Source organism: Ammospiza nelsoni, chromosome 22 (genome assembly GCF_027579445.1).
Source record: "Ammospiza nelsoni isolate bAmmNel1 chromosome 22, bAmmNel1.pri, whole genome shotgun sequence".
Taxonomy (NCBI): domain Eukaryota; kingdom Metazoa; phylum Chordata; class Aves; order Passeriformes; family Passerellidae; genus Ammospiza; species Ammospiza nelsoni.
This window is the reverse complement of record NC_080654.1, coordinates 196300-214007: the sequence shown is the minus strand read 5'-3', so window position 1 is coordinate 214007 and position 17708 is coordinate 196300. Positions and strand designations below refer to the sequence as shown.

The 17708-nt window shown below is 47.2% G+C and overlaps 1 protein-coding gene across 1 annotated transcript; it reads right to left on the bottom strand.

The window, feature by feature from the left end:
* Positions 1-12947: 12947 nt before the first annotated feature.
* On the bottom strand, positions 12948-16580 carry TNFRSF18 (TNF receptor superfamily member 18; the record flags this gene model as incomplete). The annotated part of the gene is made up of 6 exons (XM_059487498.1): positions 12948-13966; positions 14342-14482; positions 14986-15074; positions 15649-15736; positions 16021-16152; positions 16460-16580. Coding segments are annotated over 6 exons (726 nt in total), but the record flags the coding sequence as incomplete, so codon positions are not given.
* Positions 16581-17708: the final 1128 nt, after the last annotated feature.

Sequence of the window (17708 nt, the reverse complement as noted above, 5' to 3'; positions counted from 1 at the left end):
CCCAAATCCAGGAGGACTCAGGGATAAATCAGGATAAAAATCCCAAAAAACCCCAACCCAGAGCTCGGAGCTGCAGCTGGAATTGGCTGCCCCCAGGAAATCTGGGAATTTGCATCAATTCTGAATTTAATGGGGTGAGATGTGGCCCAGGCCCCTCTTTTCCCTGCAATCCCAAATCCCATCCCTTGGGATTTGCATGGATCATTCCCATATTTGTTTCCAGGCAGGTGGCTCTGATCCCCTTTAATCCCATATTTAAATAGGGATGGAAATGCAGGGGAAGGACCTTAATCCCTCAGGAAAATTCCCTGTTCCAGCAGATTTATGGGATCTGTGCCACTGGGGAGGGATTGATAAGGAAGGAGAATTCATCCCAGATTTTGGGGGTTTTGTTAAAGGCAAATTCAGATCAAACTCCCTGGAAAAACTCTTGGGAATTTTTCGCTCCTGCCCCAAAAATATCCCTGAGAATTCCCAGTTTAAAACCTCCGGGACTGGGAAGGAATTGGGATTAGAAGGATGATTTTAGGATTAAAGGGTGATTGGCTTTAGGATTAAAATGATGGGTTTATGATTAAAATGATGACATTAGGATCAAAACTCCCCCATTATTTTATTATTAAAATTATGGGTTTATGACTAAAAATTACGATTTCAGGATTCAAATTACAGTTTTAGGATCAAAACCATCCCGTGGTTTTAAAAGGATGATTTTAGGATTAACACCATCCCATAGCTTTAGGATTAAAATGATGGATTTGGGATTAAAATGATGATGATTTTAGGATCAAAACTACCACGTGATTTTATGTCTAAAATGATGATTTTAGGATTAAAAACAATGATTTTATGACTAAAATCCCAATTGAAGGACTAAACCCATACCTGTCCCCACCCACTAATCCAATTTTCCCTTTTTTTGGGGATTTGTCCCCGTTCTGCACCTGCCCTGCACCTGCTGTAACCCAAGCCGAGTGCAGCCCCACCCCGTTGTTGGGGCTTTGGGGCCGTTCCCGCAGAATTCCCGTTGGGAAGAGCGACCCCAAGGCGAGGCCTGACCCCAACAAAGAGCTCCCGGCCCCTTTATCTTCCTTTTATTGACTCCAGCTGCAATCGCTGGGGAAAGTCGAGTTTTTAACCGTTTCCAGCCTCTTTTGGGGTTTTCCACAGGGTTTGGGGTTGGATTTGGGATGATTTCACTGTGGGATCGTGGCTTTTTTGCCCTTGGGAGAGGAAGGGAAGGTGCTTGCTGTGAATTTTATGTTCCTTTTATTGTCTTAATCCAGAACCACCCACACTGGCCTGCAAGAAATTGAATTTTTAACCATTTCCTTCCTGATTCAGGGTTTTCCAGGGGACATTGGGGATTTTGGCTGTGGGGTTGTGGATTTTTCACCCTTTGTGAGAGAAAAATGCTCAGTATGAATTATACTTTCTTTTTTATTTAATCCAGAACCTGTGCAATTGGGCTGCAAGAAATTGAATTTTTAACCATTTCCTGCCCGATTTGGGGTATCCCAGGGGGTATTTGGGATTTTGGCTGTGGGGCCGTGGGGTTTCAGCCGTGCTGGGTGCGGGGTAGGGGTAGGAAGGGCCGGAGCTGTCGGGGCACGCCGGGGGGGCAGGGCAGGTGCCGGGAGCTCTCCCTGTGCAGGTGACTCAGAGCTGGCACACCTGGCACACCTGAGTGCCCGCTGCGCTTCCTGCTCCTCGGGCACCGCGCCCGCCGCCGGCCCGGCCCCGGGATCTGGCACGCGAGGACAGGGGCAGGGCTGGGGGAGAAATCCTGCCCTGGGATGGGAGTCCAGAGGAACCATGGCTGGGATCAGAAATTCAGAATAAATCCTGCCCTGGGATGGGAGTCCAGAGGAACCATGGCTGGGATCAGAAATTCAGGATAAATCCTGCCCTGGGATGGGAGTCCAGAGGAACCATGGCTGGGATCAGAAATTCAGGATAAATCCTGCCCTGGGATGGGAGTCCAGAGGAACCATGGCTGTCCCTGCCCTTGTGACTCTTTGGGTCAGAAATTTGGGAGAAATTCTTCCCTGGGATCAGAAATTCGGGAAAAATCCTTCCTTGGGATGGATTTCCCAGAGAAACCATGAGAGGCCCTGAGATTTAATTTGGATTTCTGCTCCACTCAGCTGCTCCAGGAGGAAACAAAGGCAGGGAAAGGATGGCCTGGAAAATCCAGGATGGCCTGAAAACAAATCTGGGATTAAATTGGGTTTTTTGCTCCACTCAATTGCTCCCGAAGGAAACAAAGGCAGGGAAAGGATGGGCTGAAAACCAATCTGGGATTAAATTTGGATTTTTGCTCCCCTCAGCTGCTCCAGGACAAACAAAAGCAGGGAAAGGATGGCCCAAAACCCCCGGGATGGGCTGAAAACCAATCTGGAAAACCAATCCCTAGGCTCAGCCTGGCTCTTGGCAGCCCCAGGCTTTAGATGTGAAATCTTCCTGCTCTGCAGATGAAAGCCTTTGTTCCTTTTAATTTTTTTCTTTCATCCTTTTTTCCTCTTTCTTTTCAGTCCCCTTTGTCCTGCCGGGATCAGCGATCAGGCAGGGAGGAGTGGCAGGAGGAAAGGGCAGGAACGGCTGGAATTCCTGGGAAGGAGGAGATGGGGAGCTTTCAGCCGTTCTCTGCTCAGCCCAGGGTGCCGAGGACAGTTCTAAACCCATTTATCAAAATTCTGTGCTGAATCCAAGGGTTTTTAAACTGGATTCTCAAAATTCTGAGCCCAAGGAAGGTTTTGAAATCAGATTCTCAAAATTCTGTGTGCTTGATCCCAAGGGGTTTTAAGCTTGATTCTCAAAATTCTGAGCCCAAGGTCCCAAGGAAGGTTTTTAAACTGGATTCTCAAAATTCTGTGTTGGTTGATCTCAAGGATTTTTAAGCTGGCTTCTCAAAGTTCTGAGCCCAAGAATTCAAGGAAGGGTTTTTAAATTGGATTCTCAAAATTCTGAGTCTGAGGTCTCAAGGAATGGTTTTAAAACTGAGTCTGAGGTCTTATGGACGGTTTTGAAGCTGGATTCTCCAAATCCTGTGCTGAGCCCAAGCTGATTTAAAAGCTGGATAAAAGGCCCTGAGCAATCATTATTTGTCTGATCTGGGTTTCATTCAGAACAGGAATTAAGCTCAGCTTAAGGGCTCTGATTTCCCCATGTTTGCTTTGGTTGGAACAGGGTACAAATCCCCTGGGGCTGATTAATGGGACCCTGATTCCCTCCTGGGAGCCCTCCATGCTTCCCCAGGTTTGGGATCCATCTCCCCTTTCACTTGTGCCCTGTGCAAACACAGCTGAGGGCCCGCAGTGAGCGACCAGGGCTGAAACTGAAAATATATGGAGTATTTAGGGTTGTTTCAAAGATTTTGAGGTTTTTCCCCAAGCTTTTGAGGGTTATTTTCCCCAACGATTTTAAGGTTTTTTCCAAAGCTTTTGAGGTTTCTTTAAAAGATTTTAAGGTTTGTGTTTTAAATGATTTTAAGGTTCTTTCAAAGCTTTTGTGTTTTTTTTTCCCAGTGTCCTCCAGGGTTGATGGGGTAGAGAATATTTAGGATTATCCTCCAATGGGAATGTTCTGTGGGAACTTTCTGTGGGGATGTTTTCCAGGGTTGATGGGGTAGGGAATATTTAGGATTATTGTCCGATGGGAATGTTCTGTGGGGATGTTCTTCAGGATTGATGGGATAGACAATATTTAGGATTATCAACAAATGGGAACATTCTCCAGGATTGATGGGGTAGGGAATATTTAGGATTATCCTCCAATGGGAATGTTCTGTGGGAATGTTATCTGGGATTGATGGGGTAGGGAATATTTAGGATTATCCTCCAATGGGAATGCTCTGTGGGGTTGTTATCTGGGATTTATCGAGTAGGCAATATTTAGGATTATCACCAAATGGGAGCGTTCTGTGGCAATGTCCTGCCCATGGCACCCAAGGGCCCCAGGCAGGCCCCAGCCCAAACCCAACCCCACAGATTCCAGGCCCCATTCCCCAGTCCCACACACCCAACCCGTTCCGGGTTTGTGTTGGGAAGTGGAGCTGGGGAAGGAGCAGCTCAGGAGCTCAGCTGGGGCTGCTCAAACCCCTCCCACCCACCCCGAGCTTCCCAAGGCATCTGGGGAGCAGAACTTGGCTCCGTGGGGATTTGGGGCCAATTAAGGGGGTAATTGGAGTCAGGAGTGCAGCTTCACTGAGAAACCCGAGCCTGCTGCCTTCATAACAAGGAGAAAACATTTGGTGTTTTTGTTTGATTTTCAGGGCACCGAGGGGAATTCTCCGACACCGTCCTTGAAAGGGGATGATTCCCCATTTTTAAAGGATATTTAGAAGGCCATACTCCTCATTTTTAACAATTCTTTTCTTTTAAATGCTTTTGTTTAAAATGTTTTTCTTTTAAATGCTCCTATTTTTAATGTTTTTATTTTAAATGGGGAGAGCTCAGAGCCCTTCAGGGCCTAAAGGGGCTCCAGAGAGGGATTTGGTATAAGGAATAAGGCAGTGGGAATGGTTTGGTGTGGAATGAGGGCAGGTTTAGGTGGGAAATTGGGAGGAAATTGAGGGCAGTGAGGCCTTGGCCTGAGGCACCATGGCTGCCCCATCCCTGCAAGTGTCCAAGGCCAGCTTGGGGCACCCTGGGATGGTGGAATGTCCCTGCCCACAGCCTGGTGTGACCCTGAATCTTCAACATCCCTTCCAGGGCACAGCTTTGTGTGGAATGAGGGCAGGTTTAGGTAGGAAATAGGGAGGAAATTGAGGGCAGCGAGGCCTCAGCCTGAGAATCCGTTCCTGGAAGTGGCCAAGGCCAGCTTGGAGCACTCCAGGATCATGGAAGGTCCCTGCCCATAGCCTGGGATGACCCTGGATCTCCAACGTCCCTTCCAGGAGGATAATCCTCAGCTTTGTGTGGAATGAGGGCAGAACTAAATGGGAAACTGGGAGAGAATTGTTCCTGTGAGGGCAGCGAGGCCTCGGCCTGAGAATCTGGAAGCGTCCAAGTCCAGCTTGTGGGATCATGGAAGGTCTCTGCCCACATCCCGGTGTGACCCTGGATCTCCAACGTCCCTTCCAGCACACACCACCCCCCCAGAGCTCCAGGAATAACCCAGCCTTTGTTAGGCCGGGCCCAGCCCCAGCGGCTCCGCGGCCGCTCCCCAAGGCCAGGACACACCTGTTGGCCACGGGGCCGCGGGATTGGCTGGGCCGGGCGTGCACCTGCGCAGGGAGGGGTGAGGGCTCCATGTAAGACGAGCCTTGGCCTCGCTCCCCAACCATCCTCCTCAATTCCAGCTCCAACACGCAGCTCCTCCGAGCCGCCGCGCTCGGCCTGGCCCTTCCCGGCTTGCTTTTTTGCCCCTTTTAAGCTGGGTTTTGTTTTTTTAAGCTCGGTTTCAGCAGCCTAACGAGGTGTAGAGGTGTTGTTTTTCCAGGTCTGGCTGTGGCTTTGCCACCGTTCGCTCCGGTGCCGATTTCTCCGCAAAATCCAAGGTCGCCTTTTCTGGGACGCGGAAGAGGAAAACTCTCCTGGCTCCTCATCCTCCCAAAATTCCTTCCCCATCTGGAGGCCAACCTGGCTGTGGGAGAAGCTCCCAGCACTGAAGCTTTTCCCTGGATTTTGTGCTGGTCCTGGTAAGATCCAAAATATCCAGGCAGAGCGGGAAGGGAAAAAAATGGGATTTACGGAGCGCAAGAACAACTTCTTGGAGGGCTTTTCCTACTTTTCCATGGATCTTCCCTCTCCCCACTTCACTTTCTCCGCGATTCCGCCCTCTTTTCTCTTCCTCCTTCTCCCCCCAGGTGGATTCGAGAGGGTTTTTGTTGGACAGATCAGGTTTTGTGTGCGCTGGGGGAGGGGAGGGCAGCGCATGAATCCAAACGTTCATTTTACAACCAGTCCAACCAGTCAGGGCAGCTCCGAGCAGATCCAGGGCTGCGAGAAGGAGGGAGACGAGGGGGGAAGGCTGCTCGCAGCCAGGTGTCACGGAAAGGTGGGGAGAAAAGGGAATGTCTGGGAAATCCCATCAAAATCCCAAAAAAACCCAATAAAATCCATAGGAACGAGCATGGAGTTGAAGGAGGTTCTTCCAATATTCCTGGATTTTGGAATATTTGGATTTAAGGGAGGATTTCCAGTTTTGGGAGCAAAGTCACTATTTGAGTTTACTGCTGGCTTTGAAAGAAAAAGAATATTGGAAAATCTGATGAAATTCCATTAAAATCCCAATAAAATCTATAGGAAACCAGCATGGAATTGAAGGAAGTTATTCCAATATTCCTGGATTTTGGAATATTTGGATTTAAGAGAGGATCTCTCCGTTTTCGACTAAGAGGGAGGATTCCAAATCCGGGTTTGCTGCTGGGTCTGAAAGAAAAAAGGAATATTGGGAAAATCTGATCAAAATCCCAATAAAATCCATACAAAATGAGCGTGGAATTGAAAAGGGTTCTTCCAATATTTTTGGATTTTGGAATATTTGGATTTAAGGGAGGATTTCCCAGTTTTGGACTGAAAGTGAGGATTCAAAACCCAAGCTTAGTGCTGGGTCTGGAAAAAAAAAAAGAATATTTGGAAAATCTGATCAAAATCCCAATAAAATCTATAGGAAACGAGCATGGAATTGAAAGGGGTTCTTACAATATTCCTGGATTTTAGAATATTTTGATTTAAGGGAGGATCTCCCAGTTTTGGGAATAAAAGTCATGATTTGAGTTTGCTGCTGGCTTTGGAAAAAAGGGGAAATTGGGAAAATTGGATTAAAATTCAATTAAAATCCCAATAAAATTGATACAAATTGAGCATGGAATTGAAGGGGGTCCTTCCAACATTTGGAATATTTTGGAATATTTGGATTTAAGGGAGGATTTCTGAAGTTTTGGTGAAAGTGAGGATTCCAATCCGAGTTTGCTGCTGGCTCTGAGTAATCATTGCCACGTTTTAATGACTTCTTTAATTACCCAGCATTTTAACGAGCTCTCCTCGCCCTCCACAACACCCCTTCCCCAAAAGTTCCTTTTTCCTCCTCCCCCAACCCGAATTCCTCGGATCAGAGCAAGGAGGGGATGGCTTGGGAATTTTCCAGGCAGAAGAAGAAAATTTGGGAATTTTGTTTGGATCGAGCGGACACGGAGGAAAATCCCGGCCCCGCTCATGGCAGGAGCTGCAGGAGCCATTTTGGGCTGGTTTTGGTGATTCCTTCTCACCTCGGGCTTTTCTTGGGTTCTTTTTGGTGCCCGGAAAAACCCAAATATTCCAATTTTGGCTTTATCCAGTGCTGGATCCAACCGAGATCGGCTTTTCCTGATTTCTCCTGAATTTTGGAGAGTTGGGCTCCGAAGGGAGAAAGGAGAAGTTAAATGAAGTGGTTTTATTTCATTTTTGGAGGGTGAAGTCAGGCCCTGGGTTCTTCCTCTAAATCTCTTTTTTTTTTTTTGGTATAGAATTCCATTTCAAAATCCCAATTTTTGGATTTCAAAATCCCAGGTTTTTTTGGGTTACAATTCCATTTCAAAGTCCCATTTTTTGGGTTAGAATCCCATTTCAAAATCCCAGTTTTGGATTTCAAAATCCCAATTTTTTTGGGGTTATAATTCCATTTCAAAATCCCATTTTGGATTTCAAAATCCCATTTCGGGGTTAGAATTCCTTTGTAAATGTGGGTGAAAATCTGGGAGAGGGGTTTTGTTATCCAGGAGGATTCTTGGGAATTCTGCCGGATATGGGGCTGGGGATTTGTGGGATTTTCAGTGCTTTTGTTGAGTTTTTTGACAGCTTTTTTGTTTTTATTGCAGGGGCTTTGGTGATTTTTGGTTGTTATTGAATTTTTGGGAAATTTTTGTTGGTTTTTGAGTTTTTTTGGAGGTTTTGGTGGGGTTTGCGCCAAGTTCAGATTTAAGCTTGGCTTTACTCCATACAGGACAAGGACCCAGTGGAACACTGGGATGCAGTTCTGGGAAACTGGGATTAAACTGGGTTCAAACTGGGTTTAAACTGGTTTTCGTGGTTTTTAACTGGTTTTTAACCAGTTTTGCTTCTGGATGATTTTTAACTGGTTTCAAACTGGTTTGAACTGGGTTTTTGCTTGGTTTTGAATTGGGTTCTTACTGTGTTTTTAACAGGTTTTTACTGGGATTTTACTGGTTTTGAACTGGTTTTAACTGGGTTTTTACTGATTTTAACTGGTTTTGGTGGGTTTGAACTGGTTTTAACTGGTTTTTTAACTACTTTTTACTGGTTTGAACTGATTTTCATGGTTTGTGGTTTTCTTTTCTGAGCTGTCCTGGTTGTACAATTCCACTTTTTCCCTCGGATCAGATTTTTCCCATTCCTGTTTGACCTCCCAATTAAAACAACCGTTTTCCCCTCAAAAAATCACTTTAAAAAAAAATATTCCTTTGAAAATCCCAATTTTTAAACATCAACCCAACGAATCCATTTGGGAATGGGAAAATGGGCTTTGCTTGGAATGAGGGATGTGAGAGGAGGATTTGAAAGTGGATTTTGCTGGAAATAAACAAAAGTGGGAAGTTGATTTTTCATCCCAAAACCCTGAACTCCAGATCCCATCAAAAGTTGGATTTTCAGGATATCTTAAAGGATGTTTTTGATCCAAGGCCTTGCGCGAACTCCAGGAATTTTTGGGAATTCATGGAATAACTCCAAGTCCTGTTCTGGGAAGCAGAATTTTGGATTTTCTTGGAATTTTTACAGTTGGATAATATTTCTGAGTTATTGAAAATTGGATGATTTTGCTGTAATTGCAATTTGGGTTGTTTATTATTATTATTATTACTACTACTACTACTACTACTACTACTACTACCTATCTTAATTAGAATTATTATCATTATTATAGTTTTTTTATTTATTTATTATTATCACTGCTATTTTCATTGTCAATTATTCATTACTATCACTATTAAATTTATTCTTATTTTATTTTTTATCACATTATTTCTATTCCATTATTTTTTATTATTTTAATCCTTAATCAATAAATGACAGAGCTGGGCTTTATTCTTAAACCACGTCTAACAAAGCCAGGTTTTAATCTTTAGAAAGCCTCCACTTAATTTTTAGGCAGGGCTGGCTGTGAGCACAGAATTTTGGGGTGATTTTTCCAGATTTCTCATTGAAAAATCCCCAGAAAAGCCAAAACCCCAACAGAAAACCATCCCCAGGTGATTTTTTTTCCTAAATAATTTTGGTTTTTTGCTCCAAAAACTTCGGATTTTGGAGCCCTGAGCCTGAGATATCCTCACCATCTTACTGGGCAGCATTGGATGATCTCAGCCTTTCTAATACTGCCTGGTAATGATGATGATGGTGTTTCCTGCACTCCGAGGGAATCCAGCAGAAACCTGGCACTGCAGCTTAATCCCAGCCCAGAGTTCCAGTTTAGGGCCTCAAATTAAATCCAAGCTTTGCGTTTCAGGCCAGGGCGGGTTTAGTGTGGGCTGGAAAATCTTAATTCTTCATGGAGGGAATGCCCTTGGGGTAAACCTGGCTCAGGAAAAATCCCTGATCAGGTGCTGCAAAAATGGCAAAATATTCCCAAAAATTTGGGAATACCCAGGTGGGAAAGGAACAAGGGAAAAGTGGGAATTCTGTGCCAGAAATGTTCCCCAGGGAGCTTTGACTGGAATGGAACTTTGGCATTGCCCTGTTCTTGTGTGTGAAGTCAGGCTTAACCTCCTGTTCCTCTTTTCTGTACTAAATCAGGCTTGGCTTCATGTACTAAATCAGGCTTAACTCCATGGTTTTGCATCTGTGTTAAAGCAGGCTCAATTTCATCTTTTAGAGCTGTGTTAAGTTTAATCTCATCTTCCTCTTTTAGATTTTTATTAAGTGAAGTTTAACCTCCTTTTTCTCATTTAGATCTGTCTTAACCCCTTTTTTCCATTTCACACCTGTACTAAACTAGACTTAACCTCATTTTTCTTTTAGAACTGTAAAAAGATTCTTTTAGATCTAATTAAACCAGGCTTAACCTCCTCTTTCTCTTTTAGACCTGAATTAAAAATCTGACCTGTATTAAGTCAGATTTAACCTCATTTTCTCTTTTAGCTCTCTTAAACCAGGCTTAACCTCCTGTTTCTCTTTTCCATCTCTCTTAAATCAGGTTTAACCTCACATTTCTCTGTTTGTCCTGCCTTAAACCAGTCTTATCCCCCTATTTCCACTTTAAACCTGAATTCAATCCCTTTTCAAGCTCTTTTTTCCCCCAAACCCCCACAATTTCCACCCCTCCTTCCCCACGGCCGATTCCCGAGGAAGTGAAGCCATTCCTTGGTTTTTCCTGGAATTCTGAGCCCTGAAGAACCCGGAGCTGCTGCTGGACACGCTGGTCCTCTGTGGGCATCTTACTAGACAGTGCTGGATTTTCTGCCTCTACTCTAACACTGTCTGGTAACGATGTTTAAAGGGAGATCCAAACCACTGCAGGCCCCAAATTCCAGCCAGGAACTTTTCCAGAGGGTAAGGATGGATCTGGGGAGAATGGGGAGGGCTCAGCCAGGGAAAACGGGAATTTAATCAAAATATTCACTGAAAAATGATGGAGGTGCTGCTATCCCAAATCCGGGGTTTGTCGTTAAAAATATTCAACATTAAAATTCGAATTCCAATAAATTTTATATTCTATTCAAAATTAAAATTCTAATTCCAATAAATTTTAAATTCTATTCAAAATTAAAATTCTAATTCCAATAAATTTTAAAATTCTATTCAAATTAAAATTTTAATTCCAATAAATTTTAAAATTCTTTTCAAAATTAAAATGATAATTCCAATAAAATGATTGCAGCGTGGAGAGCTCGGGGGGAGCTGCCCTAAATCCAGGTTTGTCCTTGGAGGTTGGAATTCCCAGGAAAAGCAGCAGAGGAGGAAGCCAGGGGTGATTAATTAAGGGTTGGTGTTAATGAGTAACTGCTGCGGGAGATCTGCAGGAAATGGGGGAGGAATTGTGGGAATTGGATTTTAACGAGCCCATAAATCTGGGATTGGGCTCATCCCCCTCCTAAACCTGGAACTGGGACAGAAATCCCAACAAAAAACAGGGGAACGTTGCGGTGGGAAGTCCAAAGGGATTCAGGAAAATCCCTCTGCCCTGGTGGGGAAAAACCAGGAAAAACCCTGGAAAATTCCCTTTTTCTTGGAAAATTCCCTGTTCCTTCCATCCCCTCCCTTTTCCTACTGAGTTCTCCTTTCCTCAAATCCCCCTCACCACCAGCGCTGGGGTTTGGGGCTCAGGACCTTTTTGGGGTATTCCAGGAGCTTTTTGGGATGGTTCAGGACCTTTTTGCGATGGTCTAAGATCTTTTTGGGGTATTCCAGGAGCTTTTTGGGGTATTCCAGGAGCTTTTTGGGATGGTTGGGAGCTTCTAGGGGTGGTTCAGGAGCTTTTTAGACCTGAATCCTAAAACCTCTGCCTCAGCAAGGGGAATTTATGGATGAGGGACATCCCAGATTTTGTGGGAGCCACTCTGGGGAATTCCACCCACGGTAAGTCCTTTAAAGCATCTCCAATTCCTTCCCCAGCCCAGCAGAACATTCAGAATTTCCATCATTTTCCTGCCTCCAACCACGCAGGACCAGTTCAAGGTTCCCTGGGGATTTCTGAGCTTTTCCCTGGGGTGGTTTTGCAGCTCTGGCCGTGGGCAGAGCTGGGATTTCCTGGACAATCCTGCAGATTGGTGTCTTACCAGGCACGCTTAGACCTGGCTACCTCTGTCTAATACTGTCTGGTAATGCCGTCAGTCGCACGGGCAGCGCCTCCAGGGCACAGGCCATTCCCTGCACAGGGACAACCCCTGGAATCTCACAGCTGGAATCCATTTTTGGGCTTTTGGGCACTGCTTCCGTGGCAGAAATGTGGAGAAAAGCCCCCAAAAAATCATTTTTATCAGCAGAATTAGTGATCTTTTTTTATATTAATTGTAGACATTTTCGGTGCTTTCAGCAGGGCAAAAATCCCAGGAAGAATTCCCTTGAGAGGGAGAATTCCTGGAATTTCACAGCTGGAATTCATTTGCGGAATTTTTGTCCCTTTTTCATTGCAAAAATGTGGAGAAAAGCCATGCAAAATCCCTTTTATTAGAAGAATTTATGAATTTTCGTATTAATTTGAGGCATTTTAGGCACTTTTGTCCTGGTGGAAATGTGGGAAAATTCCCTTGAGCAGAAGAATTCCTGGCAAAATTCCGTTTTCATGGATTGCAGGAACAGGTCTGGGTTGTTCCAGGGGCTTTGGGTGATAAAATGGAAACAATTCCCGGATTTCCAGAAAAGCAGCGCTGCCTTTGAGCTGGGGCACAAACTCTGGGAATTCTCCAGGGATTTATCCAGGGAATGTTGGTCAGCCTTGGATTCCCTCTGGAATTTCCTTTCCAGCCCCTCCAGAGCTCACTCTGCTGCCGAGGGTTGGGAAAAGGGGAAGTAAAGCCGGGCTTTGGATGGAATTCCGGGGCTTTTCTTGGGATCTTGTTCCCATTCCCTGATCCGGATCTCTGCTCCTGGAGGAGGAATTTTGATTGCCCAAAAATGGGATTCTTTCCCCCCCTTTTTTTCCTTTCCTGAGAGGTTTTCCTGTGTGCCCAAGGATGGTTCTGTTCTCTCCAGGTTTGGGATGAAATTCCAAAGGGGAGAAGGAGGCTGGGATTCCTCAGGATCATGTTGGGAATGAGGCTGGAAACCCAAATCAAATAAAAAACCCAAAAGCAAAGGCTTTGTTCAAATGATTTTTTCTTTGGAATTTCCCAGTTTTTCCCAGGGAATCAGAAACTTCCCAGAGCAGCTTTTGGGGTCTCTGTTCCTGCAGGAATTCCCAGCTGTGACCCCGACCCCAAATCCAGGGAAAGCTGCTGGAATTCACTGGGAGCCTCTGGAATGTTCCAGGGAGGGATTTTCCCAAATTTCTGATCCCACCCTGCCCTTTTCCATTCCCAGTGTCTGTCCCTCCATCCCTCACCCCAATCCTTCTCCAGGGAACATTCCCAGGGCTCCCAGCCCAAAATCCAGGGATCCTCCAGCAGAGGTTTAAATCCATGAGCAATTCCTCTGAAATCCTGGGAATTTCCATGAGAAACTTGTCCTGGATTATCCTTAATTATCCACAATTATCAATACAGATGTTGGCACTTTGGCACTGGCATCTCCACAGGAGCCAGCCCAAAAACTTCCCAAACCTGCTGGAATTAGATCAAAAATCTTGGAATATCCCAAGTGGGAAGGGCCCCACAGGGATCAGAAATCCCCGAATCCCACCTGAGAGCATTTGCCAGGATTTTTTCCCATTCCCTCCATTTTTCCAGAGCTCTGACCATTCCCTGGATGAGCTTCACTCCCTTTTTTTCCTGATTTTCCTTGGAAATTTTCCAGGAGGAGCAGGAGGAGCTTCCCAAGGGAATCTTTGGGGGGGAGCAGGAATGGGGTCGGGAGAGGCTGGAATGGGTTTGGGAATGACCCAGTGGGGCAGGGCTGGAAAACTGAGGGAAAAGCAGGAGATGGAGATGTGGGAAAAGCAGGAGATGAGATGGAGGAAAAGCAGGAGATGAGATGCGAAAAAAGCAGCAGATGATGTGGCCGCCATTCCCATTCCTGAAGATCAGGATATCCCTGCTCCCGTCCTCCTGAACCAACCCCAGCAGGATTTATTCCTAAATCCCACTTTTTTAGAGAAAACCAACCCCAAAATCTCCCTGAACCTGCTCCGTTTCCTGGGGAGAAGCTCCTCCATCCCAGCCCGGTGCTGCCGGGGGGTTTGGGAATCCCAGCCCCGCAATCCCGGGATCTCTCCCTCCCTTATCGCAGCTCGCTGTAGACCTTGAGGGACAGCACCGAGAGCTTCTCCTCACTCTTGTCGCCGTGCTCCTCCTCCGGGAATTGGATGCTGCAGCATTCCTCCCCCTGCGCCGGCCGCGGGGGCAGCCGCGGGAAGGTCGGGCCCGAATCTGCGGCTGGGAACGGGAAAAGTCAAACTCAGCTCGGGAAAACCCAGCGGGAAAACCCAGCCAGGGAAACCCAGCGGGAAAACCCAGCGGGAATGCCAGGAACCCCCCGGGAACCTGCCCCAAATCCCAGAGGAAATCCGGATTTGTCCCACTGATTCCATCCTTTTATCCCATCCAGATTTTATCCCTTTCATTCCCAGATTTTATCTCATTCAATCCCAGATTTTTCCCCACCCATTCCCAGGTTTTATCCCACCTCATTCAATCCCAGGTTTTATCCCATCCATTCCCAGATTTTATCCCATCCGATCCCAGATTTTCCCCCATCCATTCCCATGTTTTTATCCCACCATTCCCAGTTTTTTTCCCCCATTCCCTCACCCCCGAGCAGGAGTTTGGGGTTCCTGTGGAGGCTCCAGATGCAGAAGTGCAGCAGGAACGTGAGCAGGACCAGCACGAACACGGCCACGGCCACCAGGATGGCCAGGATGGTGCTGGAGGGGAACTCCAGCGCAACCGGGGCTGCAATTAACGGCACTTAATTAACAATTAACACATTCTGGGGGTGGGGTTTGTTCTGGGGAGGGAGATCTTCCGAGGGAGTTTGGGGATGGATTTGGGGTTTTGTGGGAAAGGGGAGGTGGGAGAGGATCTGAGCTGAGGGAGTTGCGGGATGGGATGGAAATAGAGGGAAAGGGAAAAGGGGGAAGGGAAGGAAATTTAAAAAGGAGAAAGGAGAAGGAGGAGGAGGAAAAGGCAGAAAAGGAGGAGAGAAAAGAGGAAAAGGAAAGAGGAAATGGGAGGAGGAAGAGGAAAGGGAAGATGGAAGGGAAAGAGGAGAGGGAAAGAAAAGGGAAGAGAAGAAGAAATAGGAATGGAAGGGAAAGGGAAGAGGAAGAAGAAACAGAAAAAGGAGAAGGCGCAGGAGAAGACAGCAGCAATGTTTTCCGGAGCAGCAGTTTCCCGGTTTCCCGGCTGGATGCCAGCCTGGGCAGCAGCACGGGGAGCTGCCCGGCTTTGGGTACCTGGCTCCCGGGCCGGGGCGGCCGCGCCGCACTCCGAGTCGTGGGTGCTGTTCCCCGCCCGGCGCGTGCCGAGGCCTCTGCTCTGGCAGCTGCGGAAGGACGGACGGAGTTCGGTATCGCGGAAATTCCCCATTGCCTCCCTCCCTTCTTCCCCCAGCTCCTCCCCGGGCTCTGCCCCACCTGGGCTTTCTGCCCATTTGTTTTTCCATGGATTTCCCTGTTGGGAATCATTTTTCTTGACTTTAAACTGGGAGTTTGGCTTAAGCTCTGCCTTGAGACTAAGAGAAATGCCAGGTCTTGCTTAATTAAAAAATTCATTAATAATCGCATGATCACCATCTTGGATTCAATTTGATTTTCTAATGGCACTATTGAATATCTTCATTTATATTTCAATATGAATTGATATTATTATAACTATTACTATTATTATAATATTCTTCTTATTTTTATTCCCTAATTTCAAAGAGGGAAAAAAAAAACCCAGTCTATTTTTCCCAAATACGGGGAATATCAATAAACCCATACTCGGCCTATTATTATTATTATTATTATTATTATTATTATTATTATTATTATTATTATTATTATTTTCAAAGAAGGAAAACACATTCCTAGCAATAATTATTCATTAGTGATTATTGATTATTGGCTGCTCCATACTCGGTCCAGTTGCGGCACCAGCTGTTCCCGGTGCTGGAGAAGGTGCCGTTCTCACAGCGTTTGCACTCATAGACCGAATTCAGAGATCCTGCAGGGAAAAGGGATGGGAATGGCTGAGATCCCAAATGTGGGACAGCCAGTGGAGCACAGCCAGGGCTGCTCCTGATCCCTGTCCCATTCCCATTCCTTGCCCTCTTCCCTGTCCCATTCCCAGCCCCATTCCCAATCCCAGATTACCGGTCCTGCTGAGCTCCCAGCCCGCCAGGCACTGGGGCAGTTTCCTGCAGTACTGGCAGGGCACATTGCCAATCCCATCCCCATTCCCAGCCCCATTCCCGATCCCATTCCCAGCCCCATTCCCAGCCCCGTTACCGATCCTGATGAGCTCCCAGCCCGCCAGGCACTGGGGCAGTTTCCTGCAGTACTGGCAGGGGTCCCCAGAGCAGCCGTACCCCGGGGGACATTGGCAGTCGAGGTCCGGCGCCTCACAGGGCACAGGGTTTCCTGCAGGAGGGAAGGGTTTAACGCCGCTGGTCCCAGCAAATTCCCGTTCCAAAGGGAGAGTGGGAGGTGGCGCTTCCAGACACAGGGAAGGGTCTGGAGTAACAGGATCCCAAAAATTGTCCCTCTCATCACAGGGAAAGAGAGACACAATTACACACATTTACCTGCATTTACACACAATTTACACACAATTACCCACATTTACCCATGATTTACACACAATTTAAACACAATTCCCCCCATTTACACACAATTTCACCACTATTTCCCCACTATTCCCCCCATTTCCCCCCCAGTCCCCTCTCACCTGCCTTCCAGGTGCACTTGGGGCAGCACTTGGTGTCACCTCCCCAGCCCACCCTGAGCTCCCCGTCCTGGCACTGCCCAGCCTGGCCCAGCCCTGCCCAGTGCCCGGCCAGCAGCAGCCACAGCAGGGCCCTGGCCATGTCCTGGCAGTGTCACCCAGTACGCTGCAGTGCCAGCCAGCAGTGCCACCCCAGCAGTGCCACCCGGTCCCTGTCACCCTGCGGAGGAGGCACCAGGGTTTTTGTGGCCGAGTTCTTCCTGTGTTGTTTTTGGGGGGCGGGGAGAAAGTTTGGGTTCAGACAGAGGTGGGGGCAGGGAAAAGGGTGGCCCCAAAGAAAATGGGGTCTGGGGTCATGGAGGGTTAAAGGGGGTGACATTGTGGGGTTGGGAAGGGGTGGGCTGGGAGGGAGGTGAGAAATCTATCGTGGCAGAGAGCTCCTGCTGGTCCGGGGCACTGCAGGGATGGGGCAGCTGGAAATGCTCTGGGAATTCCATCCATCCATCATCCGTCCATCCATCCATCCATCCATCCATCCATCCATCATCCGTCCATCCATCATCCATCCATCCATCCATCCATCCATCCATCATCCGTCCATCCATCCATCCATCCATCCATCCATCCATCATCCGTCCATCCATCCATCCATTCATCCGTCCATCCATCCATCCATCCATCCATCCATCCATCCATCCATCCATCCATCCATCCCTAAAACCCATCCCAACCTTTCCATAAAACCCATCCCAACCTTTCCCTCCTTCCCAACCCAGCCATTCCCTAAACCCACCCCACCCCTTCCCCTCCCAGCTGCCGTTTCTCACACCAAACCCACCAATTTAATTCTTTATTTCTCTTTTTTTTAAACCCCTTGGGGATTTTTTCTCTGCTCTTTGTCTGGTTTTGCCCTTTGAGGCACCTGGCCCCGTCAGGTGACGGAACTTTCCGCTCACATCCGAGGCAGAGCTGCTCCCAGAGCTCGGAGGCAGCGCTGACCTTTCGTATTTATCGGATTTATCGGATTGATGATCGGATTTATCGGCCCCATCATCTCCCTCCTCGCCTGCGGGGTTTTCTCGGCAGCTCCACCTCTGGCTGCTGACATTTCCCCTCCGTCCTCGCCCTGCCCGGGCCCCACACGCACAGCACAGCACAGCACAGCACAGCTCGCTTCCCTCCCCAGATAAACCCTTCCCACAGAAAGGTTCCTCTCCTTGGGCTGAAAATTCGGGGTCTCCATGGGGAAAAT